The 17,526-nt window shown below is 42.2% G+C and overlaps 1 protein-coding gene across 1 annotated transcript in view; it reads right to left on the minus strand.

Annotated features, from left to right (window-relative positions):
• NHLRC2 (NHL repeat containing 2) overlaps positions 1-17,526 on the minus strand; it is a 47,679-nt gene that overhangs the window by 6,370 nt on the left and 23,783 nt on the right. The window contains exons 4-8 of the mRNA XM_080913291.1: positions 16,616-16,737; positions 12,135-12,264; positions 4,185-4,284; positions 848-1,079; positions 305-427 (exon numbers count right to left, since the gene is read on the minus strand). Of these exons, the coding sequence (XP_080769417.1) occupies positions 305-427; positions 848-1,079; positions 4,185-4,284; positions 12,135-12,264; positions 16,616-16,737 (707 nt within the window). The remainder of the gene's footprint in view (positions 1-304; positions 428-847; positions 1,080-4,184; positions 4,285-12,134; positions 12,265-16,615; positions 16,738-17,526) is intronic.

A 17,526-nucleotide genomic window follows, 5' to 3' on the forward strand; every position in this document is an offset into this window, starting at 1 on the left:
TACAGCAACAGAATGAGACTCAACAGCTGGTTCACACTTCCCCCTAACGAGTCTCCTTATGTCCTCCCTTCGTTACCTGAGTACCTTTGATGGGTCACAATTCATACATTTAAGTCACAGTCCCTGGAATTAGCTTAGCATTGCCCTCAGATATCATAAAACTCTGGCAAGGACGACCCAGAAGAAGCTGTGCAGCGCCAAGGGCTGAAGTGCCAAGGCTGCAGCTGCTTTCTGTATTTAGAGTGGCACTGGTCGGAAGCACACGGGTCCAAAGCAAGGCAGTGCACCTTCAGCCAAGACTCACCTTGTGATTATAGGAGTCTGCCACGTAGAGCAGCTGCCTCTTCTCGTCCCACGCAACCCCAAGTGGATGCTGAAGCTTCGCATTGATGCCTACTCCATCAACATCACCAAAAGCAAATAAATTCTTTTATTTTTTTTTAAAGAGAAAGAAACAGCAGTTATTAAATTTTTCAGTGCTTTGTTAGGAGGCAAGGTGAAAACTAAGATCCTGGTGTTTCTAAAGCTAGGGAAAGCTCTGACTTTTCGTGGCAGTGCTGGCGCGTGATGAGCACAGTCTGCCATGCTGTCTCGCTCACAGCAGGCTCACGTCTGCTAGTGGAGTGCTCCACGGCCACAAACGCAGTGCAACTGCTCCTCTTCCTTTCCCTGATCGGTTCTGTGTAGTCGGGTGAGGTGCCTTTTCTCAGAGGGGGGCTTCACTTGTGTGTCTGTGTTTCTTTATAGCCATGTTCTCTCTGCTTTGCATGTTATCATGGACAGGCCAGGAATGAACCCCCTAAACTCCACGGCTCCCTCAGGGATGTGCACACGGCAGCTTCTTTACCATGGGGTCTCGCTCTCCGCCTACAAGGTGCTTCACAGCCCCGTCTCTCAGTGAGACGGTCCTCACGGTGCTGCTCTCACTGTCAGCCACGAAGAGGCAGCTCCAGGGCTCTTCTGAGGCGAGAGCCAGGCCTGACGGCTGGGCAAAGCCCGCCTTGTGAGGATAGGCGTTGTTTCGGTTCTCTTCATTTCCACTTCCAGCAAAACGAAGGCAGGTTCCTTTCTTTAAGTCACTGAAAGACAAGTTGATAGTTGGGTTCACAAGTTACTAAATGAGCGTAAATAACCAACTTGATAGTGACTGCAGTTAAACAGACTCACAGAACCAGTAATAGACTGCCTGCCACCGCTGCGGCTGCCCAGGCGTTCCTGACTGAGCTACTACAGAGGGCAGCCTCGCTCCTCTTCAGTAGGATGACTAACTACTGAAACCACTTCTAATACCAGCTGAGAAATCCCTGACGTTACAACAATAATGATCAGATTATGAGACAATAACGAGATGACTTTATTCTCACTCTAACTTCTTAGTTTCATACAACATCAGGTCCGAGAAGAGAACTATTAATAAAGAGATTACCTAGTTTTGGTCATTTAAAGCGTGTCTTCTAGAAAACAGAGAGCAGATTGAAGGAAGCCAGGTCTCTGAGCATGAACATTTTAAGAAAATGACGTAAGGACTGCATTAAATAATCAATTATACAAACCCATGTTTTACAGACACCAGGAACATCTACCCGGAGCACCGCAGCAAAGGGTACAGTGGCACACAACCGTAACAAGCTCAGGGCAGCTGCAACTGCAGAGATCTGTCTCCAGATGCTGGAAAGAACCCGTTAATTCCTCTTGAAGCACAGAGAAGACACTTTGACTTCTAAATTTGTGCCAAAATGACTATAAGGAAGACAAGGCACTGTGAGAAAGAGGACACCACACAGAGTGTGACCAACACTTGGGCCTGGTACCTTCCCAATGATGGAGTGGCACAGAGCAGAGTAAAGGCAAAGACACAGGACAAGTAAGACAGGGCTGTTTTCAAGGAGCTCACACCAAGTTCCTGGCCAGAGAAGTATGCGCAGCACCACACTGCATGGCCAGCGGCCTAAGCACGCGGAGACGCCAGAGACACTGGAGGCCTGTGGTAGAGGGAGGTGGTAAACCTCAGAGCTGGCACCACACTCTTGTAGCAACACACCCACAGAATTAAGATGCAGACCAATGGAACCTGAGCAACCATCTTCCTACTAGAAATATGACGCCCCTTCTGACAAGCAGCTGTTGCTTGTGGCTGTTGCTGTAATCATGCCTCACGTCCCACTGTTGTTAATTTATAACTATAGCTACTGCTCTGCTGTCACGGTTGCCTCTGCCTGGATGACAGCCATGGCCTCCTGAATCCTATCTGCTCCACTCTTGGTGCTGGAGGTTCTTCCAAGAACACATCCAGTCTGCTCACTCCCAGCCTGAAGCTGCCACAACAGCGTTGCAATGTCCAAAGCTCTTAAAAGGACTCAAGGCGAGGCGAGGCATCAGCTCCCTTTGGAAGACCTCTGCTACAGCAGTCCGCCATGACACCTCCAATCCCTGAATAAAGAGCTCAGAACGGAGGAGTGCAGAGATTCTGCTGACACACCGACTCTCTATTTTTACTGTTTGCCGATCTGATTCTTCTGAGGATGGGCATGTCTTCATTTTATTTTTAGCACAGAGATCATAATTTCATCCCTGTTGTCTAGCACAGTGCCTGGCAAAAGTACACTTAACAAACATTTCAGATCAGTGGGAACCTTCCTAATGCCATGACCCCTTCAATACACCTTTAATAACACCGTCATGTTGTGGTGACTCACTCCCAACCATAAACTTATTTTTGTTGTTATTTTATAACTATAATTTATTACTAAGGTAATAATGTAAATATCTGTGTTTTCTGATGGGCTTAGGTGAGCCCTGTGAAAGGAGTCACAACCCACAGGTTGAGAACGGTTGTTTCATAGGCACAATTTGTCATAACCCAACCTCAGCACTCAAGAGGTAGAGGCAAGTGGATCTGAGTTTGAGGCTAGCCTAGAGTACAGAGTTGAGTTCTAGGACAGTTGGGGCTATACAGAGAAACACTACATAAAAATTAAAAACAAATAAACAAAAGATAATTGTGATAGCTTATGTCTACTTTCTATGATTACATAAAAACTTTATGGTCTGTGATTGTGTCCTAGTCAGTTTTTTGTCAACTTGACACAGACTGGAGTCATCTGAGAAGAGGAAATTTTAACAGAGAAAATGCCTCCATCAGATTCACCTGTGGACAAACTTGTAGTCACTTTCTTGACTGATAATTGACATGAAAGGGCCCAGCCCACTGTGGGCAGTGCCACCCTGAACAAGTGGTCCTGGGTGTGTGAGAAAGCAAATGGGCAAGCCAGCAGAACCAGAGACCTCTCAGTGCCTTCTGCAGGCACAGGACAGACTTTCAGCCATTTCCTTATTCTACATCCAGGCTTTTACTAAATTGCTATCTACAGACACAGCACTAGAAGAAAACGGAACCAGGCTCCTTTCTTTAAGAAGTACTCTAGTAAGAAGAAATAATTATAGTCAGGCATGAGCGAAGAAACAGAGCAGAGAGGAGCAGATAGAGGGGCACAGCCAGTCCTGCCTGAGGCCAGGGGAGGAGGGAGAGTGAGGAGACACTGTGGAAAAGTACTGTTCCCACCTCACATGGCCGACTGTGCACGGACCTATGCTTACCCTGTGCGCCAATGCTATCCTAACTTCACACAGAAACCCTGAGGTGACACAAACACATACAATGACAGAGGGAGGGGCTCACTCACTCTCCTGTGCTTCCACAATGAGAGTGGGGAATGGCAGCCACTCTGCCATGCAGCACTCAACCACCTGCAGGACTGACTGCAGACACATGGACTGTGACATTTCTGTTCTCTGCAGGCACTCAGAAGAATGGCTCCTCCCAGGCTCTTAGAAATTAGTTGCAGCCATAGGCTTAACCAAGGCTGATGAAATACAAGTCCAAGTGACGTATGTCACTTCTAAGCAGCTGCTTTGAGAGCCAGTTAGTGACTCGCCACCTCCTCCTCTCCATCTCAGCCAGAAGGGCTGGCAGAGCTCCTGACAGCAGCTGCTTCCTTAGCCTGGGGAGCAGACCAGTGCTCCCCAGTGAGTCCACATGAGAGAGCGAGGAGCCTGCTCCATGCTTCTGTCGTGCCATGTGGCTGAGCGCACCCTAACAGGCACAGCACGTGCTGTGAGCATGGTGACCAGGGCAGGGAAGCTGGGGGCTCTAAGGACAGCTGTCCAAGAACACAGCCACTTACCTTTTCTTTGGCAGTGTGCCAGAGTCTAGGAGGAATGCCCATATCTGGTGAGTCCCTGCCATGGCTATCCACAGGATGTCATGTCTCTGGACCTCTGAACCTTAATGAAAATAAGTAGCATGTGTTATATACACATCTGGTATATGATACTTTTCAGAAATTGAAATCCATGGTGATACTAATTTTTATAAATCATCTGTTTTTAAAAATGATTCCTTGGGGAGAGTTTGTTACTAGAGATTTGCTTCCTCACCTGTAACAATTTTATGAAAACCCAAAGTTGACATTTATTTTAATTAAATGCAGTACAGGGTGATAATTCAATACATGTTTTACAATGTGTAATAACAAAATTAGATCAATTAGCATCTCCATTTCCTTAACTAATTCCACACATTCCTAATTGCAGTATTTCAATCTGGATCTCTGAAAAAAAATGTTTTTAAACACTGATTTAAAAAAATTTTTTTTATGTGACACAAAAAAGTGGGCTGACATCTCTAAGAAACCCTCTAGTGATGTCCATGAAGGAAATGCAGCTTTCAAGAGCAGTGTGGTAGCATACTCCTCTAGTCAGGGACTGAGGCAGATCTCAGGAGTGTGGTGGCCCATGCCTGCACTCTCAGAGGCAGAGACAGGAAAAGCCGAGTTGGAAGCCTGTTAAGACTACAAAGCAAGTTCCAGGCCAGCCTGGGATAAAAGTAGAGCCCCTGTGTTAAAACAAAATAACAGTAAAAAGAAATGTAAGGAATGTGTCTCTTTATTACCAAAGGCATAGGATTTGGTATTCAGACACAAAGTAGAACAGTCATTTAAAAATGCATTTGTTTAGTAGCTTATACTATTTATGGGATTGTGTCTGTAGGCGTAGGCGTGCGCGCGCACGGGGGGGGGGGGGGGGGGCTTGTGTGTTTTGTGTGTGTGTGTAGGCTAGAGGTCAATGTTGCATGTCTTCTTCAATCATGTACTGCTTTATGTACTTAGTAGACAGGGTCTCGGTGTACCTGGAGCTCACTGGCTAGACTGGCTAGCTACTAGAAAGCTCCAAGGATCCTCTGTCTTAGCCTCCCAGGGCAGGGACTACAGACACGCACAGCCTCTGAGGCTGGGCTTTTTACACGGTGCTCAAGACTGAGTTCAGATCCTCATGGTACATAGCAAGCCCTTTACAAATGAGCCATCTTTCAGGCCTGGTTTAAAAACCCTTCAAGGAGTTTAGCAGACCGAGAGTACAGTATATTATAATATGCTCTTTACCACTATTCATTTTATCGTTCTATTTTTAGACACTGAATGATGTCACACATTATAAGAAGAAAAGCTCTATTTCTCAGATTAATTCTGTTAGCATATTAAATTTAATTAGGAGGAACTCTGAATTAACTAAAGTGGTCTGGTGAGACATTATCTTATAGAGCTATTTGTAATTTCTTTAACTACAAGTATTTTGTGATGAGAAGGGTATTCTTCCCTATTTAATAATAAGCTTTAAGTGTCTTTTAATTTAGTAACAACAGAAACAACCTACAATGATGATGGTTCTCAAGTTATCAAAGAGCTGTACTTCCGAGTGCTTTCCAAAACCCATTCCAGTTTTTGGAAAAGGCCCACGATAGGTACTGTTAGCCAGTCCAACTCCAGATGAGTAACTAAGCACCGGGCTGTCCACACTAGGTCACTAGCTAGCAAAGGGAGGAACTGAACTCTGGGCCCAAGCCGGACGAAACAATGCCTCAGTCATGATGTGCCGACCCTCCTTCTGTTCTCAACTGCTATGGCAGGAAGCATCTCCATGTGCTTTGCTTCCTGCACACAGCCATGCCTGCAGATGTAAGGGGTACTACAGGGGACTCAGTCTCTGCTTTATCACTTTAAAAGGAGATCAAAAGACCTGCAAAATTAATTTTTAACACACATCGCTTCGTGAGTTATTCTAGGGCTACTCTGTGGGACTGCTAAAATGACTGTGTCATCTAAGCTGATAAAATATTCCATTATTTCAGCTATAATGACATTCAGATGAAAACTGCTCACAGGCAGCAGTACTCAAATGTCAGCCATGATCATTATTTCATGAATCTGGATCTTACCTTTAGAGCATGTTGCATTAGGCAAGCATGAATAGATCTACAAACTCAACAGTCTGGAGCAGATGGCACTAAGGGTAAAGAGTAGGACACGCTGTCTGCACACAGCTGTTAATTCGGTAATAAGCACTGACTACTACTGCACTACAACACACAACATCCACGGTGCACGCAGTTTATAGCTGCTTACTCGACAAAGCCACCACAGATCTAAGATTATAAAGGTACTGTCTAGGACCCAGCACACGCCAACAACAGAAACAACCTACGATGAGCATATCAGACCATGAGAATGAGTTCAAGTCCCTGATTAGAAAATGGTATTACCAACTAAGGAAAGGAACAGCAGCGTAACAGAAAAGCTTCAGGAAGTAAAGTAAACGAAGGCACGAATGGGTAACACTTACTTTAACAATGTCTGAAATGCTTCCCACTTGCAAAGCCTGTTTTTAATCCCATAACGTGTTTAGACAAATACACAGAGAGCTGTAGACAATCAGTTTGAAGCCTACTACTAAGCTTCCCTAATTCTCTGAATAAAATTAAACTGCGTACCTAGTGTAATGATGGCCTTTGAGACAAGACGACTTGAAGCATCCTTTCTATGACCAAGGAGCCAAACAGTTCAGGGTCTGAGTGCTGGCTTAAATTTCTACCCAGTTTCCTCACCTGCCCAGTGAGGCTGTGACTGACCATCCTTAAAGATGACCAAAGAGATGAGTCCAGGCTCTGGAAGCTAAACAGCACACAATACTGGCATGTGCTGGGTCCTAGACAGTACCTGCAGGCTTTCAGCTTCTACACCAAGTGTGCTCCCTCCTCCCTCTCCTAGGACTCACCCTCAGCCCCTAGTGTGGAGCTCTGCTCAGACTTCTCCCAAATCACCACACTGAAGGGAGTGAACCTCAGTCCAAATCAGCTTTGCACATGAGAAAGACAGTTCCAAGATCATGACAGAATGAATCCCTATTTTATTATTAATTACTTCTATTTCTTTTTCATATTTTAAAGACATCTAAGTGTAATTGGATTATACATCTGTGATTTTACTTTGATTTTTCTGTAATTTACAATGGGGTTGGGCTTGGGGTCTAACAGGGCTGAGAATTCTCGTTACATATAAAAATGCAGCTTTTCAGAACCTCTTAATGTTTCTAGTCATAAAAACTGAGATCCACAGATAACCTGTTTAATTTGATAAAGAACACTTTCAAGATAGCTGATAGCAACCATCATATGTAATGATGAAACAGTGTAAACATGCTCCTGCCAACAGAAATGAGATAAAAGACCGACCACTACCACTGTACAGTACCGTGTGAAGGGCATAAGCTTGTGGAACAAAAGCAAACAAACAAACAAACAACACCACCACCAAGCTGTAAGGGAGCCTGGGCGAACAGCAGCGGCATGACGACATGCAGGAAACTGCAGGATGACTAGTGTTAGTCAGCAAGGTCTGGGGTGCTCTCAGTGAGGATAAGCCCCCTAACGAGATGCACAGCTTCTTCAGCAGTCACCATTATGGCACTAGGAACAGCCAGCTCCCCATTTTGCTTCTTGGGTTAGAAACTCTGATGTCACCCCTACTAACTCTCTCATGGGCCACATACAATTCACGAGCAAATTCTGTTGGCTCTTCATTTAAAATGAATAAAGAATTTGATGAGTTTGAACCCTTTTGACCTTGATCTAAGTAAGGCACCATCGGGGTAACATCTTAACTGATGCATTGCTGCTTTCGCTGGCATGGCTTAGACTTGTGTGCCCAGCACTCAGGAAGCAGAGGCAGGAAAATCAGAGTTTGGGTCACACCGTCAGTGCCAGCCCAGTGTGTACCACACAAGCAAGACCCTGACTCCAAACAAAAGGAGAGCTATGACCCAGGAGAGGTGAGATGCTAGGACGGGTGATTCAGGCAAAGTTTACTTTCAAGTTTGGTAGTTTTTAAGCCTGTTCTTGCAAAGGAGAGCTTTGCTGGTGCACATCTGACTGGGAGGTCTACGTCTGTCTGGTTCTCTGAGTAGGTCAGTGTAGTTCAGGCGGTCGGTCTCCTGCACATGCGAAGATAAAGGTATGCTGTCACAAAGTGCAGGGCCTTGTCTGTTCTTGGCTTCTGTACACTGACCCCCTTTAGAACAGTGAGGTAAGAGTAATATTAATTTAGGGTTTGGTTTTTTGGAGCTTCTAAGAACCAACTAGCAGGGAGGGATATAAAAAAACACCAGAACACATGCTGCTGACAGTACTGATCTTGGGTGGTCCTATTACCATCATCTTCATTTTATAAAAGAACTAAAATTCAGAGAGGTTAAGGATTTGTTAAAATCTGCACAGCTAGACCTGGAATTTGAGCTCTTCACTGATCTGACTCATTAGTGCTGGGGTAAGCATGGAAGTACTATGGAAGAGAGCCTGCCCTGCCTATTTCTTTGCTTGAAACTTTCCCTCCTCCCTGCATCTGCCTCTGGTCCTTGTACTCAGCCCTAGCCTGCTGGGAAAATACTTCTGTAGACTATATGAAGGTGTATCTCTGTCCTTCCTCACCTACCTAAGGCACCTTCTGATTGGTTTAATCAAGAGTTGAATGGCCAATAGTTAGATAGGAGAGGACAGGCCTAAGTTCTAGGCGGAGATAGGAGCTCTGGGAAAGAATCAGGTAAAGGGACTTTCTCCAGTCAGACAGGGAGAAGGCACAGGGACTGGGACTGAAAGAGAGATCACAGGCCATGTGGCAAAATGCAGATTAGTATAAACGGGTTGATTTAAATTCTATGGGCTAACAGAGAGGTAGGCAGCTGAGACCCAAAGCTTTCATGATTAATAGTCTCCATGTCATTACTTGGGTGGCTGGTGGATTGAGACAACCTGGCCACACTAGCCAGTGTACCTATGCTCATTTCCATGCTGAGATGCTGATATGTAACTATAGCTTTCTACTCCAAGATGAGAAACTGGTTTACTCCCTCTACTCTCTAGATAAAGTTTTTAAAAGGTAAAACATAATTATCAACAATGATTACTAAAATATTTTTTAAAATAGGAATAAATAACTTCAATAAGAGAAATCTGATAAACACTCATAGCCCAGCTTGGAAACACTGACTACACGCTCTTGCTGGCCCCTGTGAAACCTGCAGTGTAGACATTGGCTTCCACAATTCTGAAAGCTCTCATAAAGCTGTCTTGTACCTCTAGGGAAAAGCAGTGATGTGTCACCCAGGGCTCAGGAAGACTGACTACAGCTACAGGAGAACAGCAGAGAAGTTCCCTGCTGCATGTGAAGGACTTCTGCTGGGGGAGCAGAATGCAGGTCTCCCCAAGACTGTGGGGTGCCAAGGACAGCCAAGTGCAACATACTAAACAGCAAAGGTCTGTCCTAGAGGCAAGCACACAGAAACAACCAGGATACGGCTCTGTGTACTGGGATGACAGAACAGAACCCTGAGGGTAAAGAATGCCACCAAGAAGACCCCCAGGCAGCTACACCCACTGCCCACCATGGAGCCACTCAACCAGCCCAACTAGAAGAACTGGAAGGCTCCTAAGCACACAATAATCTTAGCAATAACAAAACCCAACCAAGCATAGCTTCCATCCAAACTGACTCAGTTCCCCATCATGACAGAAGTATTACTTATCTCAGTCTGTACAGTTCTATTCAAGGTTAATGACAAATATTTAGTAAAGAGAAGACAAACATGAAAGCAAAAGGAGAAGAGAAAGAGGAGATGTGGATGACCACAACATCCATTTTTGAAGCACAAAATTCACTAGCATTGGGCTGAGGCTCCGATTTATCTGTAAGGACAGAGACGAGGAAGCCGGTGTTCCTAACAGATGGAAACTTGTGTAGAGACAGAACCTAAAACCAAGAGCAAAGCAGAAATACCATTTTTCTTTAAAGGCATGATACTGAAAATGAAGAATCCTTCAAAACAGGGCCATCAGCTGACAGACACAGCCAAGGAAAGAATTAGTGACCCTGGAGGCAGATCAAGAGCAGTTACTGCAACAAGGAAAGGGAAGTGAAGGGAATGTCGGAAATGGGCCAAGGCTCTGGAACATAGCACGAGGAAGGCGAGCTCAGTATCTGAAGGATCAGAGAGACAGAAACAAAAAGTGAGAATGTGCGGAGATGCCAGATGATTCCTTGAAAACAGTGAAGGACACCCAACTACAGAACAAGACGACACCAAACCACAGCAGTCAGGCTGGGTAACTCAGGATTAACAGCCAAATGGCTGAAACCAAAAGCAAAGGTTTGAAAGCAACCAGAGAAAAAACACATTTTACATATAAAAGATGAAGAGAAAAATGAGCACACTGCTCAGAAAGTATGTATCAATCCAAGGTACCTATGAAGTCAAAGTATCTTCTAAAAGGAAAGTTCAAGCTTTTCTCAGATCAGAAAAAGGCATACCTGGTGTGGTGGTTCAAATATGCTTGGCCCAGGGAATAGTACAATTGGGAGGTGTGGCCTTGGAGGAAGTGTGTCACCATGTAGGTGGGCTTTGAGGACTTCAAGTGCTCAGGACAGAGAAGCCAGTTCCCCTTTGAGCTGCATTAAAGGGCTGCACATTAGGAAGGTGTCCCTACCACTGGGCTAGATGGACAGTCAGGCTCAACTGGCTCCAGGAAGAGGTAGTCAGTCTACTTAATTTCATCTACTTCAGTTTCACAAAGAATCCCTGGAGCTTCCAACGCAACAAAAAAAAAAAACAATCTTAATGACATAGAACTTAGAATAAGAATGTTAAGGACCAACCAACAAGAATACAAAAGAAAGATGTGTGTGCCCTAATATTATAAAATGGGTCATGTGACATCACACTTTGTTGAGGATAAATTTGTCTCTAAATTCCCTAGGGATCAATCCAACAACAACACAAACAGGAATCATATTTTCCCTTCTCTTCAGAGATGGCCCTAAGTAGAGAAAGAATTCTCAACGTGAAGTCATCGAACGAGCCAAGATCACACGGACCACTTAGTTTCAAATTCTAGTTCCCATGGACTCTACTTTATCTATGTCAAATATTAGCTACAGACAAAGCCACCTCAGCACTGAGGACTGATGATAAGAACAATGGGTTTTCCTTTACTATGTTCATAAGGACAGTACGGCACAATAAGGACAGCCTGTCTCATTTGTTATCAGCACCTGTCTAACTCTTTACGGTATTGTTTTTTAATTAATCAGAAGATGCTATCCTACTTCCATATTTGGACATTTTTCAGGAGTAAAAAAGATAAGGTAGCTTTCTCTTTCACATCTGTTTCTTTTTCACCTAGAGTAAGAAGGATAGTAAGTCGTATGTAGCTCATGAATAATCTTTAGTTTCTGAAACCACAAACTTGTCAGTTTACAAATATTTAGAAATACATCAATTAGAAGATGCAGGCCCATTTTTACCTTTCAATCCATGAGTAAGCCAGTTAACCAGCCATTTTTACCTTTTTAAAAAATATAATGTAACGTTACATATAATGTATTCCATTTGTATATATTATGGTTTCCTTTGCTTTAAACAACCAGCAAACTCTAAGCCATAAGTACAAATATATAAAACAAGCTACATAATTAAACATTTCAAGAATATTTTTAATTAAAAAATTAGAAAAGTTTTTTTGTTTGTTTGTTTTGTTTTTTGTTTGTTTTGGGTTTTTAAAAGTAGAGTTTCTCTGTGTAGCTCTGGCAGTCCTAGAACTCCCTTTGTACACCAGGCTGACCTCAAACCCAGAAATCTGCCTGCTTTTGCCTTCAGAGTAGAATTAAAGGCTTGTGTTACCACTGCCCAGCAGAAAAGGACTTTTTAAAGATCTTATTTTCACCATCAGCATGTGCTGTTCAGCTCCATACCTGAGGTCCCAAGTGCAACATCCCATGGGGAGCTGATGGGCTGCTTGTCTCCCTCCTCGCCCCCTTCCATATCTGTTCCTTGAACACCAACGCCAGCTACAGTTGTCACCTTCTCAGCTTCTAAGTCTATCTATAAAAAATTCAGTACATTTTTTATTTAATGAATGTTACTTTTGCTTCCAATATGTGAACGGTTCCAACAGAACATACAGAGTGTCTGAAATACAACGTCTTAGAAGCCTAGTTATAAAGGACTTGCCATGCACATATTCAATTTCTCCCTCTCATTTCCTAGTGGCTGAGAGGAACAAATTTCCCACATACTACCCCTAGAGGAACTTAAAATACCAAGCAAGACTGAAGAAAAAACCATCTATTACAGGATTCTTCTCTATTTATGTGATAGGCCCAGTAAGGGCCTATCAATATGCAATTGCTTACCTGAAAATGGAAAAGGTAATTATTTTTGTGAGGCAATTCTTATTTTGAAGCTGAAATATTCTAAAAACAATTTGAAGTTATGATTGCAAAGCGCATTGAACTGGTTGAAAAGTAGTAAGTTCTATACTTAAGTGGATGAACTTTCTAGTATGTACCACAGTAAAGTCATTAACATAATCATGTGCATAGGACTGTGCTATATTAAGATATTATCTACAGTTGGCTCGTGTGAGGGAAGAAATGGCGAGGGAAGTGAGGAAAGGGAGACGTAAACTCTATAGATTAATAAAAAACTATTCTAGACACAGACAGGGTGTTCATGGAACAATGATATTTTTGTGTGTGAATATAAGAGGGTGATGAGCTTAGACAGGTCTTCAAAATAAAATATAGTAACTATTTCTGTGGGAAAAAGAAAGGAGGAAACTATGCTTTAAGTCACGTCATTCAGAATGGACCCTGACTGTAGAAAAGCCAGTATTTATGTGGTTAAACTACTTCAATAAACAGGCATTTGAATGCAGCACCTTTTCCAATACTCAAAAACTACATTTGTGAAGCAGGAGGACTGGGCACAATTCATAAAGAACAAGCATTTCTGAATGTTGGTGACATCTCACTACCACAGTGAACCACCAGACATTTGTGACACTCTGACAATTACAGAAATAACCCCCAAAGAACATTATTCTTTATCCATTCTTCAGTTAAGGGACATCTAGGTTGTTTCCAGTTTCTGGTTATTACGCACGCATAAAGTTGCTATGAACATAGTTGAGCATGTGTCTTTGTGGGATGTTGGAGCACCTTTTGGGTATAGATGGGTATTGAGGTAAAACTATTCCCAGTTTTCTCAGAAACCACCAAACTGATTTCCAAAGTGGTTATACAAGTTTGCACTCCCACTAGCAATGGAGAAGTCTTCCCTTTGGCCAGCATGTGCTGTCACTTGAGGATTTTTTTTTTTCTTTTTAATGCTGTTTTCAGAGTTATTTCACAACTCTCTTTTCTTTTTAAGGATGATTTATTTATTTTATGTATATGAGCACACTGTAGCTGTCTTCAGACACACCAGAAGAGGACATCAGATTTCATTACAGATGGTTGTGAGCCACCATGTGGTTGCTGGGATTTGAACTCAGGACCTCTGGAAGAGCAGTCAGTGCTCTTAACCTCTGAGCCATCTCTCCAGTCCATTGAGCTTTGATCTTAGCCATCCTGACTGGTCTAAGATGGAATCTCAGAGTCACTTTGATTTGCATTTCCCTGGTGACTAAGGGCTTTAAACATTTCTTTAAGTGCTTCTCGGCCATTTGAGATTCCTCTGTTGAGAATTCTGTTTTGTTCTGTACCCATTTTTAAACTGGGTTATTATTTGGGTTGTTGATAACTAATTTTTTAACTTTTTGGAAATTTTGGATATTAGCCCTCTGTCAGATGTATGGTTGGTAAAGATCCTTTCCCAATCTGTAGGTTGCCATTTTTTCCTATTGACAGTGTCCTTTGCCTTACAGAAGCTTTGCAATTTTATGGTCCCATTTATCAATTGTTGATCTTTGAGCCTGAGCCATTGGAGTTCTGTTCAGGAAGTTGTCTCCTGTGCCCATGCCTTCAAGGCTATTCCCACCTTGTCTTTTATGAGATACACTGTATTCAGTTTTATGTTGACATTCTTGATCCACATAGACTTGAGTTTTGTGCAGGATAATAAATATGAATCAATTTTCATTCTTCTACATGCAGAGATCCAGTTAGACCAGAACCATTTGTTATAGATGCTTTGTTTGCCTTGTATATAAAAAATCAAGTGTCTGTAGGTATGTGGGTTTGTTTCTGGATCTTCGAATTGATTCCATTGATCAGTATTTCTGTACTGATACTATGCAGTTTTTATCACTACTGCTCTATAGTACAGCTTGAGGTCAGAGATGGTGATTACCCCCAAAGTTCTTTTCTTGTTCAAAGTTGTTTTGGCTCTCCTGGGTTTTTTGTTTTTTCCATATGAAATTGAGAATTGTTCTTTGAAGGTCTATAAAAAATTGGGTTGAAATTTTGATAGGAACTGCACTAAATGTGTAGACCACTTTTTCACTATGTTAATCCTACCTATCCATGAGCATGGGAGATCTTTTCATCTGCTGATATCTTCTTCAATTTCTTTCTTCAAGGACTTGAAGTTCTTGTCATACAGATCTTTTACTTGCTTAAGGAGCAGAGACTGAGGGAATTTCCAACCAATAACAGGCCCAACTTGAGACCCATCCTATGGGCAAGCACCGATCCCTAACACTAGTAATCATGCTCTGTTATGCTTGCGGACAGGAACACGTCCCGAGAGGCTTCACTCAGCAGCTGACTCAGACAGATACAGATACCCACAGTCAAACAGTGGATGAAGCTTGGGGACTCTTATGAAAGACTAAGAGGAAGGATTTTGGGACCCGAAGGGGATAGGAATTTACTTCATAAGACCAACTGAGCCAACTAACCTGGACCCTTGGGCTCTCAAGAATCTGAATCACCAACCATAGAACATACCCAGGCTGGACCTAGGCCTCTCCGTACATATGTAGCAGATGTGCAGCTTGGATTTCATGTGGGTCCTGAACAACTGAGAGGGGAGTGGGTGGCTATCCCAAAAGCTGTTGCCTGTAAGTGGGATTTGTTCTTGTAGCTGGGCTGTCTTCCCTGGCCTCAGTGGGAGAGGAGGAGCCTAGCCACACAGAGACTTGAAGTGCCAGGGTTGGGGTATACCCAGCGGGACCCTCACCCACTCACAGGAGAATGGAAGGAGGATAAGGGATGGGGGAAGGATTGTGGAAGGGAGTGAGTGAAAAGAGAACAGTGAGCAAGATGTAAAGTGAATAAGTTAAAAAAAATCAAATTTAAGAAATTATTCAGAAGAAACTTTTTAAAAAAAGATTTATTTATTTATTTTATGTGAGTGCACTGTCGTTGTCTTCAGACACACCAGAAGAGGGCATCTGATCCCATTATAGATGGTTGTGAGCCACCATGTGGTTGTGGGATTTGAACTCAGGACCTTTGGAAGAGCAGTCAGTGCTCTTAACCATTAAGCTGTCTCTCCAGCCTAAGAACCAACTTTTAAGAGCTCAGTAATTAAAACCACACCATTTTTCTGTAACCTACACAGCAATGTTAACAAAGTTCCACACAAAATAGGGCTTAGTAACCAAGCAAGTGTCCTGCCTAACTTGATAACAGTATATCAGCATATTTAAGTGTCTACGAAGTTCCCAAGACTAAAACAAACAAACAACAACAAAACCCCCACATCCTCTTTAATTTTTTAAGTTACAATATATATTTATAAAATTAAATCTACACAAAAATGTTTCATTAAATATATATAACTTGTAATATACTTACTTAACAAATATCTATTGGACATTTAAAGGCCTACTCAGCAGCAAAGAAAAGACAATGCCTTTACTAAGACTTCAGTACACTCTAGATACATACTTGCTATTACATGTGCATTATGTGAGAACTTTGTCAAATGAAGATAACACCAATGTTGAGTGAAAGTAAGTATTGGATGCACTGTGATCGCTTAACAAGGGAGATTATATGTACTTTATTAGTTATTGTCCAAACTGACAATCAATCATTTAATGATCAGTGGACTATATAATCAATATCAGTATTGGTAGGAAATGTTTATGAAAACTAGGTTATCTATAATGGAATATAACAGTCATATCATTCCTGTGACAAAGACAGAATAAATGAAGCATGCCAAGCACTGTTTAAATAAATTCCATTTATTTAAAAAATTCTCTAGAAATAAAGTCCAAATTTGTAAGAGTATACTGACAGAGAATTCTTCTGAAACCTTAATGTATCTTTTTTCTTTCTCTTCCTCCCTCCCTCCTATCCTTTCTTCTTATTAATACAGGTCTCATGTAACCCAGCCTGGCCTCCAACTTGTATGTAATCAAGGATGCCCTTGGACTCCTAATAAACATCAGGGTATCTTGACTAGAACTATTCAAACTTTAACTTAAAATGAAGATTACCTTTCTTATAAGGTGGTTTTCCGTGTCGGCCACATAGATGACATTATCTGCTATAGCTACACCCTGTGGAGAGTTAAAAGACGACTCTGAAAACATCCCATCTTTCCTTCCAGGATTAGGGCCTAAAAGATAAGAGAGCCGTGAGATTTTTTTTCACATTAAAACAAAACAAAACAAAAACCAAAAAGCAAAAACTAAAAGTAATATCTTCTAAATGAACGATTTTAAAATTTGCACTTAAAGCTGGGATTTTTAAAGTAAATAACACAGTATTTCAGTATTTCTATTTTAAAATGAAAACGCGGAGCTGGACAGATGATGCTGGCTCCTTCTCTAGAGGACTGAATTCAATCCCTATCACCTACATGGCAGCTCACAAACACTAGTCCCTGGGGGGGATGATGTCTGGCCTTTGAGGGTGCTACACACAAATAGTGCAGGCAAAACATCCTACACATAAAATTAAATCATTAAAAATTTTAAATGAAAATGTCTGCTACTTCATCTTTTTCTGTTTCTATTTTGGGTAATGACAGGGCTTATACTACATTATACTGGGTAATGAAGTGCTTAGTGCACTTCAGTAGCATATATGTATATATATGTATATATTTATATGAAAATAATTGTAAAAGATTTATGAATACCTGCTATATACTAGAAAGTTAAAAATAACTTTAACCTTTCAGCAGCTAAAAAGATAACTTTTAAAATGTGACTTATTTGATGTGTGCTGCCTGCATGTGTACAGATGTGCACCACATGTGCTGACACCCACAGAGGTCAGAAGACATCACCAAAGCTCCCGCAACTGGAGTCACAGATACTTGTAAACTGCCACATGGGTGCTGGGGATGGAACCCAGACCCTCTGAAAGAACAGTGCTTCTTAACCACTAGGCAATCTCTCTA

The sequence above is a fragment of the Micromys minutus genome (genome assembly GCF_963924665.1).
Source record: "Micromys minutus genome assembly, chromosome: 2".
Lineage (NCBI taxonomy): Eukaryota > Metazoa > Chordata > Mammalia > Rodentia > Muridae > Micromys > Micromys minutus.